The 12,339-nt window shown below is 45.0% G+C and overlaps 4 protein-coding genes across 6 annotated transcripts; 3 read left to right on the top strand and 1 right to left on the bottom strand.

Moving 5' to 3' along the window:
• Positions 1 to 34: 34 nt before the first annotated feature.
• Positions 35 to 856, top strand: LOC108123553 (uncharacterized). Its single transcript, XM_017238790.3, has 4 exons — positions 35 to 179; positions 237 to 316; positions 381 to 516; positions 572 to 856. Exons 1-4 carry the CDS (start codon positions 77 to 79, stop codon positions 685 to 687), a joined length of 435 nt encoding a protein of 144 aa, XP_017094279.2. The 5' UTR covers positions 35 to 76; the 3' UTR covers positions 688 to 856.
• On the top strand, positions 835 to 1,538 carry LOC108123554 (uncharacterized). Its single transcript, XM_017238791.3, has 4 exons — positions 835 to 945; positions 1,003 to 1,082; positions 1,136 to 1,268; positions 1,325 to 1,538. Exons 1-4 carry the CDS (start codon positions 843 to 845, stop codon positions 1,438 to 1,440), a joined length of 432 nt encoding a protein of 143 aa, XP_017094280.2. The 5' UTR covers positions 835 to 842; the 3' UTR covers positions 1,441 to 1,538.
• A 104-nt stretch (positions 1,539 to 1,642) lies between these two features.
• On the bottom strand, positions 1,643 to 3,603 carry Spn55B (Serpin 55B). The gene is made up of 2 exons (XM_017238788.3): positions 2,420 to 3,603; positions 1,643 to 2,014 (listed from the first exon to the last, which is right to left on the bottom strand). Exons 1-2 carry the CDS (start codon positions 3,275 to 3,277, stop codon positions 1,748 to 1,750), a joined length of 1,125 nt encoding a protein of 374 aa, XP_017094277.2. The 5' UTR covers positions 3,278 to 3,603; the 3' UTR covers positions 1,643 to 1,747.
• Positions 3,604 to 3,887: 284 nt separating this feature from the next.
• On the top strand, positions 3,888 to 11,451 carry stau (double-stranded RNA-binding protein Staufen). 3 transcript variants are annotated; one of them, XM_017238812.3, is made up of 6 exons: positions 3,888 to 4,144; positions 4,676 to 4,874; positions 6,287 to 8,493; positions 8,556 to 8,753; positions 8,811 to 9,184; positions 9,255 to 11,451. In XM_017238812.3, the coding sequence occupies exons 2-6, from the start codon at positions 4,708 to 4,710 to the stop codon at positions 9,435 to 9,437; spliced, it is 3,129 nt and encodes a 1,042-aa protein (XP_017094301.2). In that variant the 5' UTR covers positions 3,888 to 4,144; positions 4,676 to 4,707; the 3' UTR covers positions 9,438 to 11,451. The 3 variants fall into 3 exon arrangements, with proteins under 3 accessions (XP_017094301.2, XP_017094302.2, XP_017094300.2); XM_017238813.3 differs by having other exon boundaries at positions 3,889 to 4,144; positions 4,670 to 4,874; positions 8,814 to 9,184; XM_017238811.3 differs by having other exon boundaries at positions 3,889 to 4,144; positions 4,670 to 4,874.
• The last annotated feature ends 888 nt before the right edge of the window (positions 11,452 to 12,339 follow it).

Raw genomic sequence — 12,339 nt, 5'->3', positions numbered from 1 at the left:
TGGCCGAAAGCTTGCTCATCTGCGCCGAGTGGATGTTCAGTTATTAAAAGTTCTTCCAAGTGCCCGGTTCATCATCATGTTGCGGCTGGACACCAAAGCGGGCATCATTGTCTCGGGATGTGCGTCCATCGCCTTTGCTATCACCTACTTGGCTTTGATGGATGACTACTTCTGGCGACGTACTCGGAATTACTCGGTCTCGTTGAGAGCATGAACTAAAAATTATATTCTTGCAGATGGCATGTACGAATTCGGAATACACATTTCAGGTCTTCAAATCTTGGCCAGTTTGGGTCTCATAGTCGGGGCTGTCAAGGTGGGTAGTCCAACCAATTCTTTCTAATGAAAAATACCTCTAATATAGACCTAACCCCATACAGAATAAACATAAGTTCTTTGTGCCCTGGATGATAACCACTGCTTTCTTCATGTATCTGATGGGTTACGTGGCTATTGCGAGCCTGGTCTACGGGTCAAATTGGGTATTTGTTCCCACCATGATAGTTCCATTTACAGGTAATATTATTAACCCCATAAGAGTGCCTGGAAACTAAACATATTCTTATTCTAGTATTCCTTGGCTATGCCCTGTACTCGGTGCAAATAGCCTTCGACAGGATGCGAAAGGAGGAGCCGCCGGCATATACTAATTTGGATACCAAGAAGGATTTTGTCAATCACATATAGATATATATATCTTGTAAATAAGGCCTAACAGTAATCAATCAAATAGGTACATAATTTGTGGGCCGATAAGATAAACCAAAAATATAAATGATAATACTGAAAGTGCGTCATTTGTAAGAGAGTCGTCCTCCCAGTCGCACAATAAAACTTGTGAAATGTTGAAACTGGACACCAAGCGTGGTCTCATCTGCTCTGGAATATTATCCATGGGCTTTGCCATCATCTATTTGGTGCTAAAGGATGGATTTTATTGGCGAGGTGGGAATATTTCTTACATTTCTATAAAGGTGCTTTGAAAAATACTATTTTTTATAGCTGGTCTATTCGATCTGGGAATCCACAGTTCCAGTCTTCAAATAATAGGTAGTATTTGCCTTATAATCGGGGCTCTTTGGGTAAGTAATACCCTATATTTAGAGGCATAATTTAATACATATTATGTTTGTAGCAAAATTACAAGTTTCTTGTGCCTTGGATGTTTACCACAGCACTGTTTTTATACTTAATGGTTTATTTGACCATTGTTACCCTTATCAGGACCCAAGATTGTGCTTTTCTGCCATTGGTGGTGCCATTTACAGGTAGACTTTATAGACTGATTTAAAGGGTATTTCTTTTAAAATGATTTATATTTCAGCTTATCTCGGCTGTGCCCTGATTTCAGTTCGAAAGGCTTTCGACAGGATGCGAAATGACGATCCGCCAGCTTACGCCAATTTATTGGATAAGAAAGTCTTCATCAGTCACATCTAGAGGATATGTATATATATAATATATAGCTGTGTAGATCAACTGATAAGATTATGAAAATAAAAGACTCTGATAAGAGAAAGAAAAAGTTAGACAGTATATATTCCAAAAATATTCCAATTTCTTAACTTCATGTGTTCGTTTTTTATTGCATACTTTTAGGCAGTTTCTTAAATGAAAATATTAAATAAACAACTAAAATATCGTTTCAAATAATGACTTTGTCATGGAGCATCTATTAAGTTTTAAATACTTTTCAACAAAAACAATACAAAATGGTACAAAATATTAGATCTAGAGAGTCGAGCTTCTAAGCTGCCTTAACGAAAGCGCCGGCAAACAGGATGTTCTTCCGGTTCCAGATGACGTACAGGAACGGCCGATCAGCCTGGAACTGGATCGGGAAAGTCATCATGCGGGTCATCATGATCATGCCAGTGGCAGCCGCCGCCTCGGTGCCCTCCTCGTTCACCTCAATGGTGGCCTTGTGGAGAGCCTTCGAGACATAGACGCCTTCGGGGGAATCCAGGAGGTTGTCGAACTCGGCTCCCTCAGTAAACATCTTGGTGATACCCAGCTGGAAGAGAGCAGAAGCAAACATGCCATAAGCAATGTGTTTGGTAAACAGGTAAGGTAAGGTAATGAGGTCATAGCCAACTCAGGGTCTGGTGATCGATAAGATAGTTGGACAGGGTTTGTCACATCCGACCGGGACTAAAATTATACAATTTTATGGAATCGTGCGGCTGATACATGATCTTTAACACGAAACCGCAGGCTGCGTCAAAAGGTGCTGGCCACAGTCGTACTTTGGGTTATCGAGACACCGTAAAACCGATAAGCTACTAAAAATAATTCATACATCAATCTAGCAAGGGAATTTTCTAGATAAGACCCTCAATAAATATTTTCAGAGGCCTTTGCAATGCTGCAACGTGGCCATAAAAATAAAATCCCATTTTTAGTTATTTGGGAAGCTCACCTCCTTCAGTTTCTGATCCAAGTCCAGGGAGTACTCCACCTTGAATTTGGGGAACTTGACGTTTACTTCCTCGACGACCAGCTTGTCGGCCAAGTCCACAAGGTTGACGGTCTTCAGCTTCTTGGCGAGGTCGAAGAGACCAGTGCGCTCCTGTGGCAACAGGACGAACATGGACAGATCCGAGCCCTGGTAGGGCATTTCAAGGGCAGTGCAGCCCAGATCCTCAAAGTAGCCATAGGGGAACTTGGCCTTCTGGTTCATGAACTTCACCTTCACCTGCTCCTCCTCGCCCACCCAGAAGTCGTCTTCCTGGGTGTTTTGTTCGTTGAACTTGTGCGTCCAGCTGCCCTTGAAGTGAAGAGCATTGAGCAGAACCACCCTGGTGTTGTCGTCAAAGGAATCGGCGGTGACCAGTTCCGTGATCTTGCCCTGAGTCTTGGCATTCACCCAGGCATTGATGGCATTAGCAGCTGCATCGTTCAAGGCAAAGTTAATGGACTCTGCCTCGGAGTGGTACTGCTCTTTGATGGCCGCCTGGTAGTCCGCCTTCAGCTGCTTGCCCTCCTGAACGTAGAGTTTGTTGGCCACTCGCAGAAGATTGCTGCCGCGGTACTTCTCCAGCACAAACTGGAAGGTCTGGGCCACCTCTGGGGGGAAGTTGGACACAAAGTGGAGCACCTTGGCGATCTCGTCGGCGGTTTCGCCCTTGGATCCAGCAAAAGCCAAAGCGATGCAGGCCTGGATGGAGAAGGGGGAGTAGACTACGTTATCCTTTAGTCCACCAGCGGCCAGGAGCTGGAAGAGCTCCGAGGTGAAGCGGGCGCCACCGCGAGCGAATTCCAAGTTGAAGTCGAACATATTGATTAAGTTGAGATTAAAATTGTGGGCGGGTAATAGCGGAATTGCGTGTGCGTCCTACTTTCAGCGCTGTCTACACCGGAATGCCTTAAATGCCATTCGAGGGCCACAACAAAAGTGAAAACACCTCGGAAACAGCCGGCGGATGACTCATTACCAAAATATCAAAACAATCAAACAAAAACAGTGGCGTCACCGTTTCCTGCTAGCCCAGGGGATTTCCCAGGAAAAGTCCATCTGTGAATCTATAAATATCCATTTGAATAATCTTTCAGTTTTTTGCTTATTTTTATTTCTTAAGTTTTTTAATAAAAATATTTCAAACAAATATGTTATTATTTTGAATGTGACCATGTTGAAAGGCGCCAAATATTACCATAAATTCCAATTAAAAATGGTACAAGAATTATAGAATAAAACTATTTTGTTTTTTTTTTTAATATCTAAGAAAATTGTAAGTATTATAACATTTAAATTCAGAAATAAATTTAAGTTTTTAATTTTTAGGGTAGTTTATAAAAAAATACTAAAAAACTTCAACTATCGATAACAAATTCAATGGCTTGTCAACACTGGTTTTTCAAGACAGTGTGACCATGAAATGTAGTGCCCCCCGCTTCCCGCCCGCTCAAACGGCCATTGTTTTTCGAGTTTCATCCGCAGCCACAGTGCAAAATAGGTTTATCAATTTAATTTAAGTGTTAAAGTAGTTCTAAAGTGTTGTTTTAAGTCGCGCCCAGACCAGCGCATGCCCCGCCAGCGAATGCTCCACACAGATGTCCTTGTGGGAGAAACGGGACACGAGTTTTCATTGATGTGATTTCTAGGTTTACGTCTCGCCAAAGTACGAAAATACATCATCGGAAGGTGAGTGGAGGGGCTGTGCCTGCAGAGATCACATAGCTGTTATGCCATGCGATCGACCAGAGGCGTCCAGCGGTCCGGCGTTCAGAAAGGGGGGGCTGGCCGTTGTGGGTCCTTGGGCTGGGCGAGGAGGGTTCATTGCACGTCGATGGGTCCTGGAACCTGAACTGCAGCTGCATTTTATCCGATTTCAAGGGCCAAACCAAAACAAGCCTTCGCCGAGCCGAAGAAAAAACCAGAAAAGTGCAACATTCTTCGGTGGTTGCTATTCTGCTACTTCTTGGCGGCGATTCAACCACGGCCCGCACCCCTTTTTGTTGGCAGAACCCCTCCTACCCCAGTCCTCCTGCTGCGACCTATCTGCCTGTCACAATTTGATTTAGGCTGCAATGGTTGCATTTGCATGCATTGCATGTTGCAAGTTGTCCACACAATCGCCGCGGACAATGAGACACCTCCAGGGCCTTTGTGCGGACAACGAAAACATTGTGCAACTAAACAAGAAACGTATTTTTTCTTCCTCCCCAGTTGCAGCTGCACTCTACGAATTCACAACTAGATCCAAGATGCAACACAACGTACACGCCGCCCGACCAGCGCCACACATTCGTGCTGCCCACCATCACAGCCACACCCACAACCACAGCCACGGTCATGGCCACATGCAGCTACACCCTGGTATGGAGCAGCACTTGGCGCCACAGGGACCACACCGCGATCATCATCATGCACGGTAAGAGTCTAGAAGGAGTTCCGGAGCAAGATAGTGAGTCTGAGCTATGAAGATGCAAGATTCTTGGGAAGAAAATGGAAACTTATTGGTTAAATGTGGAGAGTACCTCTTATATAATTGGCATAAAATATAAAAGAATAAAACTAATCGTTTAAATTAAATAAAAAACTGAGAGGTATAGAAAAAATTAAGGGGGCAAGTTGGATCTCGAAGGAAATCAAGCACTATAATTCAGAATTGTTGGATCTCAGGACGAGAGAGAGGATCGCCAGCGTGTCTGGTCTTTATGCGTTGCGGCAATTATGTTAATTCCTGTCACTGACAATCGGTGTGAGACTCATCATCCCATTTTCTCAACTCATAAATTATAATTTCAGTGGCTCTTTGTTCTTTCGCGCTCAGCATGACTTCCGCTTCCGATAACGGGTTTGCTGCCTGCGACTGCGCTGCTGCAATTATCCTTGACGTTCGTAAGGATCGGTTTTGGTTCGGATCGGATCGGATCTTGTCTACGATCATATGTTTTGGGTGAACTCGCTCCGCCATCAGTTGCGTTTTGCCTGCCACTCGGTTCGCACATGTCCAATTTATTCGGCCGTTTATAACGTACACTTACGTACGATTTCCCAAGGATCATGAAATATTTTCATCAGTGCCAAGTGAGAGGTGAAAATTGAAAACGGGTTCAGGGAGAACTAAATGAAAACTGTGAAGAACCTAAGAAGAGTGGTAGAAAGTATGATAGATGTACCTTAAAAGGACTTCCAATGATAGGACACTTTTGTGAAGATGAAACCTTAATTGTGTCGAATATTTTAAGCTTAAGAAGCCATCATTTTAGCTGCGATCCTAATCGCAAATTGCCCATATCAATGTTAATTTGAAGGCTTGTTGCTCTGCCTGATTTGGCGATTATAAATTGCCGAAAATATTTCTCCGCCTTGTGAAATGTATGAGGAGCCAGCTTTCGAGTCCTACCCCTTGTTTGGAGAGAAGAGGTGGGGGGTCGGAGTACGGAGGACGTCGGGGTGTCGCAGTAGGTGCGTCTCAATTGAAACTGACAGTTGGCGAAAAATGACACGATGCGTAAGAGAATGCGGCTTTTGTGCTTTGTTAGGATTTCGTCCATTGTTCCAGCTTGCCGCTGTTGTCTGCGATTCCGCAGGCATAACAACAACAAACAGGCCAAGGGGAGTGGAGGGTTGGAAAGGATTCGAAAGGATGCATGGCTCCTTAGTGTTTTTGTTTCTCCAGTGCCCCCAGTCGATGTACACTTTTGTCGCTCAATGATGGCCTTCCTATAATCCTCTTGGCGTGCATTGTTTGCTGATCTAACCGCAAAAGCCAGCACATCATGCGCCAAAGGAGCTCTTACTTGTTGCCATTGATTAACGAATCATTCCTCATTGCAGCTTGAATCATATCCACATTCAACAGCAGCAGCAGCAACAACAGCAGCAGCAGCAGCAACAGCAGCAGCCGACGCCGACGAATCCCGCTGCTGGGGCTGCCTACCATCACGGCAACACTTCCGGCAACAGCAACACAACCAGCAACACCAGCAATACCAATCAGATGCAAAAGATTCGTCAGCAGCACCAGCATCTGAGCAATAGCAACGGACACCTTGGTAGCCAGCCGCCACAGGGCTTTAGCCACAATCACCTGGCTGCCAACCCGGCTGCCCTGGCCTACAACCAGCTTCCGCCCCATCACCACCCGCCGCCACCGCCGCCTCATCACATGGCTGCCCATCTGGGCAGCTATGCCGCTCCCCCGCCCCACTACTACATGAGCCAGGCCAAGCCCTCGAAGTACGGACACTACCCCAGCAATGGCACCAGCAACAACGTCACCAACAACAGCGGGGGCACCTATGCCCCTAAAGCCATTCTGCAGAATACGTTTAGGAACACCAAGGTGGCTCCACCCCCAGCGGTGGCCCCTGCAATCCACCCAGAAGCAGTCGAAGCCCCTGTTCAGGTTAGCAACAACAGCAGCAGCATCAGTCACCCCAGCAACACCAACACCACCAGCAAGGTCAATGATCCCCCGATTGAGGAAGACACTTTACTCGAAGCGGAGACCACAGAGGAATCACCTCCCTCGTTGGACGGCTGCAGCAGCACCGAACACATAGACGCCGCCGGCACAATACACAACGAAGAGAGTGGCAGTTCCACACGCGGCGCCAAGGACAAGACGCCCATGTGCCTGGTCAACGAGCTGGCCAGGTACAACAAGATCACTCACCAGTACAGACTGACAGGAGAGCGCGGACCTGCGCACTGCAAGACCTTCACTGTCACCTTGAAGCTAGGCGAGGAGGAGTACTCGGCGGACGGGTTCAAGATCAAGAAGGCGCAGCACTTGGCTGCCAGCAAGGCTATCGAGGAGACCAAGTACAAGCACCCTCCGCCCAAGATCCGGCGCAGCGATGAGGGCAGCAGTACGCGAACCCATATCACGCCCACAGTTGAACTGAACGCCCTGGCCATGAAGCTGTGCCAGCGCACCTACTATCTGCTGGATCCAACGCAGATCCCGCCGGCGGACCCTATGCTCCTGCCGGAGTATGGTGCGACCCCGCTGCTGCCGACGCCGGGTCCTGGAATGCCGCCTCAGGCACCGCCGCCGGCGTATGCTTTGCGGCAAAGACATGGCAACGGATTCGTTCCTATACCCTCGCCACCAATGCATCCGCATGGCTTCTACCATGGTCCCGGCCAGCGACCGTTTCCCCCGAAATTCCCTTCGCGCTTCGCCCTGCCGCCACCGCTGGGCGCCCACATGCTGCATGGCCCGAACGGACCTTACCCTCCCCTGCCCACAGTACCCAGCAAGATCACACTGTTTGTGGGCAAGCAGAAGTTCGTGGGCATCGGGCGTACCCTGCAGCAGGCCAAGCACGATGCGGCTGCCAGGGCGCTGCAGGTGCTTAAGACGCAGGCGAACTCTGCTTCTGAGGAGGCTCTCGACGACTCGATGGACGAGGGCGATAAGAAGTCGCCCATTTCTCAGGTGCACGAGATCGGAATCAAGCGGAGCATGACCGTGCACTTCAAGGTCCTGCGAGAGGAGGGTCCCGCGCACATGAAAAACTTCATAACGGCATGTATCGTGGGCTCCATCGTTACCGAGGGCGAGGGCAACGGCAAGAAGCTCTCCAAGAAGCGCGCCGCCGAGAAGATGCTTGTCGAGCTACAGAAACTGCCGCCACTAACGCCTACCAAACAGACTCCCCTAAAGAGGATCAAGGTGAAAACATCGGGTAAGACGGCCGGAACAGCTGCAGGAGGGGCATCAACAGGTGCAGCAGGAGCAGCAGCAACAGGACCCGAAGCGGCTACCCTGGCGGTCAAGACGGAGAGGCGTAAGCGCCTGAATGTGGCCATTAAGGAGAAGCCAGTGGAGTTGGACGATGCTGAGAATCCCATCACGAAGGTAATCCAGCTGCAGCAGATGCGCAAGGAGAAGGAGCCCATCTTCGAGCTGATAGCCAAGAATGGAAACGAAACATCGCGACGACGCGAATTCGTCATGGAGGTCTCCGCCAGCGGCAGTACAGCCCGAGGAACAGGCAACAGCAAGAAGCTGGCCAAGAGGAATGCGGCACAGGGTATGTCCAAGACCCTTCATATTTTTTATTTAAATTTTGATAAATTTTTATTGTTTTTGTAGCTCTTTTGGAACTGCTGGAAGCTGCCGATCCCACTCCCAGTAATGAAACCCAGCCAACCGGCGAGGGCAGCTCCACGGCCACCGTGTCGGTGGTCACAGCGCCTTCGATAGAAACAACTGCAGGCGGCGAAGTGCCCATGATCTCCACGCCTGCGGGACCCATGCCGGGCATTCTAATTTTGCGACAAAACAAGAAACGTGAGTTCTATCCCCAAACCCAAGATGTCTCTACTTTAGTCCCAATTTTGAACACAGCAGCGAAAAAGAAGGACCAGGTTCTGACTGCCAAGGCCAATATGGAGTCAAAGGAGGAGGAGACCAAAAAGGATACAGCTGCGGCCACAGAGAATAACAGCAGCAACAACAACAACAGCAGTAGCAGCAGCAGCAGCAGTAGTAGTAGTGGTAGCAGTGTTAGTGGCAGCAACGATTCCCAAGCCACTGAGGCGGCCAGTGAGAGTGTGTTGAACACCTCAAGTGGCAGCAACACCAGCGGTGTGAGCAGCAACAGTAGCAATGCCAGTGCACCCACCACCAGCAGCAGTGTCGGCAATAATAGCAATGCCCAGAGTGCCGGAGTTCATATGAAGGAGGAACTATTGTACCTCAGCAAGTTGCTGGAATTCGAGGTGAGCTTAGTTTAAAAAGAAAACACCTCTTGCAATGAAAATTACTTAATATTTATGCGCTATCCTGCAGGTCAACTTCTCGGACTATCCCAAGGGCAATCACAACGAGTTCCTGACCATTGTGACCCTGTCCACGAATCCACCACAGATCTGTCATGGGGTTGGTAAGAGCTCCGATGAATCGCAGAACGATGCGGCCCGCAATGCTTTGAAAATCCTCAGTGAACTGGGCCTCAACAATGCCAAGAAATAATCACAAATAGGTTGAAGGACCCGCCAACTTAAGCCCTATTAACTGCAATTTTTGTTGTTGCACATATGCAAGAGAAAAGCAAAGCAAAAAACAAACGAAATACCCGTCCACAAAGCAAACCTTAAACAAAAATCCAAAAACCAAGCTGTGTGCAAATTCAAAAAAAAAAAAAAAGAAAGAAAAAAGTGAAACAATTGAAGAGGAAACAGTACTTTTTGAAATAGCAAATTATTAGTTAATACCTATTTATTTATTTATGTGCAAGTTGTGCAAACTGGTGTTATTATTTTATTTATTTGTTGTTGAGAATTGATTATCGAATCGAACTGAAAATATAATCGAAATCGAGCACTGAACAGAGCCCCGAAAACGTTAATCCAAATCGAGAATCGAACAATAACTAGCCTTAAAAATGCCCCAACAAAATACTGAATGCAGAAGCATATGTTTGCAGCAAATACATATGCCTAAAGTTGTAAGATTAAAGCTGAAATGTTGCAAGCTCAATATAACCACTTGAATTGAATTGATGAACAAAGGACTATTGATACCTCTTAGTTGCATGCGGCGAACGCTTTCAAAAATAAATACAAAATTTCTTAGCACCCACAGAGTGCAGGACAAAATTTGTAGAACAGAGTCAGAGTCAGAAGTCGGAGAAGAACCAGAACGTGAACGTGAACAAATTTTTGATTTATTTTTCAAAGCAACACTACCATTAACCGCTTGTGGTCGAATGCTTGATGAAACTCGTCGAATAATGAATCTATTATACTTATATTATATTAAGTGTTAAGCTTAAGCATCGGCGATTGTCGAGAATGTCGCATACACCATGCACCTGTCAATAGGCCCAGATATCCAGCAAAGATTTCGGAAACAGAGATGCCAAAAATTTTGCTAGAATTTGCAGCTGGACAGGACATGACATGGCAGGCGATATACACGCTGAAACTTAAATAATAAAATACAATTTACATAATCGTTATAATTATAATTATGAATGTTTAAAAAGCCATTTTTGTAAATGTTCAGCTTTTGGCTAGTACTCTCAAGCAGCTAAAAGCTGAACATCCTTATGAATAATGAATCGTGTTGTTTAATCTACTATGTTTTGTCCCCAATTTACATATATTTTTTGTTTGTTTTGTGCACCGTTTTATCTTAGCTATGTTTCTTCCAAAACCCACCCATATATCCTCATACACATACATATATATATTTATTTATATATATATATATAAGGAAGTCGAAATTTCAGTACAATAGTTTTTAAATGCTTTCGCCCGTTGTCGCCAAGTCGTCCCTTAAACAGCACCAGTTGATTAAGCGTTAAGTTGCATTATGTAAAATGTATTTTGTCTAAGCAATCGCGTCGGCAACAATGTGCATGATTCGCGCTTTGCGATCCTATCCTATATACTAAGTGTAAGCCCCAAGCGAATTGTTACCGTTGAACAAAATTGAAAGTCATACCCAGTATTAAATGTATAGATAAGGGCAATAACAATCAGCAACACCCCCAACAAATATTAGACAACAACTCTGGACAACATCGTGCACATTGTTTGCTTCACACAAAAGCTGTTCATTTTGTTAGAAGATTTTGCAGACTCCATTATGGTGGATGGTTCCGAGATCGAAGAATGAGAAGCTCAACGCATGCTTTGCAAAATCTTCACAAAATTGATTGAAATTGTTAATTTTAAAGTGAGATTTATTCACACTAACAAGAGAACAGAGAGCGTGAAGATCTTTTTAAAAAAAAAAACACCAAATAAAGGCATAGGAAGTAAAGAATGCGCATTAGGAGAGAACACATTTATTAGTCTTAAGCCCCACAGAACAACAACCCCCAGAAAACAGTCACTCATTTAGTTTTGTCTTTATCTGTAACGCGACATACATCCATGTTATATATCGTAAACATTATAATATAAAACAAAAACAACCTATAATGAAACTATGTAAAATGTAATTATACAAATAAACAGTGAAATAAAGTTGAATCAAATAGTTTGATGGGGATGGGAAACTCGTTTGGGGAAATTATATTATCTCCAAAGACCCCTCCTTATTGACAACCGAACTAGCGCCATTAAAACTATGATTTATACTATTATGGGGCATCATAAATTAATTTATGTCTCCGCCTCGGGTGCCGACCGCAAATCGCCGTCCCTGCCCTGCCCTACGCTGAAAATATTTGTGACAGGTGGTATAATATGTAATACCATCAGAAAAACCGAATAGCTCCGTTACATAAAGTCTCATAAAAATTAGTAAAATTATATTTTCTAAATTCACAATCAAAACGCTGGCGACAAAGGGTGAGAGGCAGCCATAAACTTATAAATACATAAACGATTGTTAATTTGGCGAAAAACAAAAAATACTATTTCGCAATCCCGAATCGAAAACTGTAAACGGTTTTAATGCCCAAATCAGATTATGATGTGCCGACAGATGTGGCTGACTAATCGATGACAAATATCTATGCAAAATGGGGGCTTAGGTGGGATTTTTAGAAATTTAGCAGACGTTACGGCATACATATGTTAAAAAAAAAAAATGTTGTGTCAATGTTTTCATGCAGAATAAGAGGTAATTAAACTACAAATCGTTTCAGGTATTCCGCTCAGGGATAGGATGGAAATTGGCCAAGATATGAACTGGCTTTGGGGCAATATTTAAAATACTGGGTTTTGCAGGGGAAAAATATGAATATCTGTCGAAATTTTTGATTTAAGGTTTTGATTTAGATTGAAGGAGAATCGAACTACAAATCGTTTAAGGTATTCCTTCCAAGGATCGGATGGAAATTGGCCAAGATATGGACTTGGTTTGGGGCTAAAATGGATATCCTGGATTTTGCAAGGGGTTCCATCAGAAAAATTTGAAA

Source organism: Drosophila bipectinata, chromosome 2R (assembly GCF_030179905.1).
Source record: "Drosophila bipectinata strain 14024-0381.07 chromosome 2R, DbipHiC1v2, whole genome shotgun sequence".
NCBI classification, from domain to species: domain Eukaryota; kingdom Metazoa; phylum Arthropoda; class Insecta; order Diptera; family Drosophilidae; genus Drosophila; species Drosophila bipectinata.
This window is presented reverse-complemented; position numbering and strand designations above follow the sequence as displayed.

Coding starts and splice junctions, on each gene's coding strand:
- LOC108123553 (XM_017238790.3), top strand. CDS start 77: ATGTTGCGGCTGGACACCAAAGCGGGCATCATTGTCTCGGGATGTGCG. Junction 180..236: donor GGATGACTACTTCTGGCGAC/GTACTCGGAATT, acceptor ATATTCTTGCAG/ATGGCATGTACGAATTCGGA. Junction 317..380: donor TCATAGTCGGGGCTGTCAAG/GTGGGTAGTCCA, acceptor AACCCCATACAG/AATAAACATAAGTTCTTTGT.
- LOC108123554 (XM_017238791.3), top strand. CDS start 843: ATGTTGAAACTGGACACCAAGCGTGGTCTCATCTGCTCTGGAATATTA. Junction 1,083..1,135: donor TTATAATCGGGGCTCTTTGG/GTAAGTAATACC, acceptor TTATGTTTGTAG/CAAAATTACAAGTTTCTTGT. Junction 1,269..1,324: donor ATTGGTGGTGCCATTTACAG/GTAGACTTTATA, acceptor TTTATATTTCAG/CTTATCTCGGCTGTGCCCTG.
- Spn55B (XM_017238788.3), bottom strand. CDS start 3,277: ATGTTCGACTTCAACTTGGAATTCGCTCGCGGTGGCGCCCGCTTCACC. Junction 2,015..2,419: donor TGGATCAGAAACTGAAGGAG/GTGAGCTTCCCA, acceptor GCTCTCTTCCAG/CTGGGTATCACCAAGATGTT.
- stau (XM_017238812.3), top strand. CDS start 4,708: ATGCAACACAACGTACACGCCGCCCGACCAGCGCCACACATTCGTGCT. Junction 8,494..8,555: donor CAAGAGGAATGCGGCACAGG/GTATGTCCAAGA, acceptor TTGTTTTTGTAG/CTCTTTTGGAACTGCTGGAA. Junction 9,185..9,254: donor GCAAGTTGCTGGAATTCGAG/GTGAGCTTAGTT, acceptor GCTATCCTGCAG/GTCAACTTCTCGGACTATCC.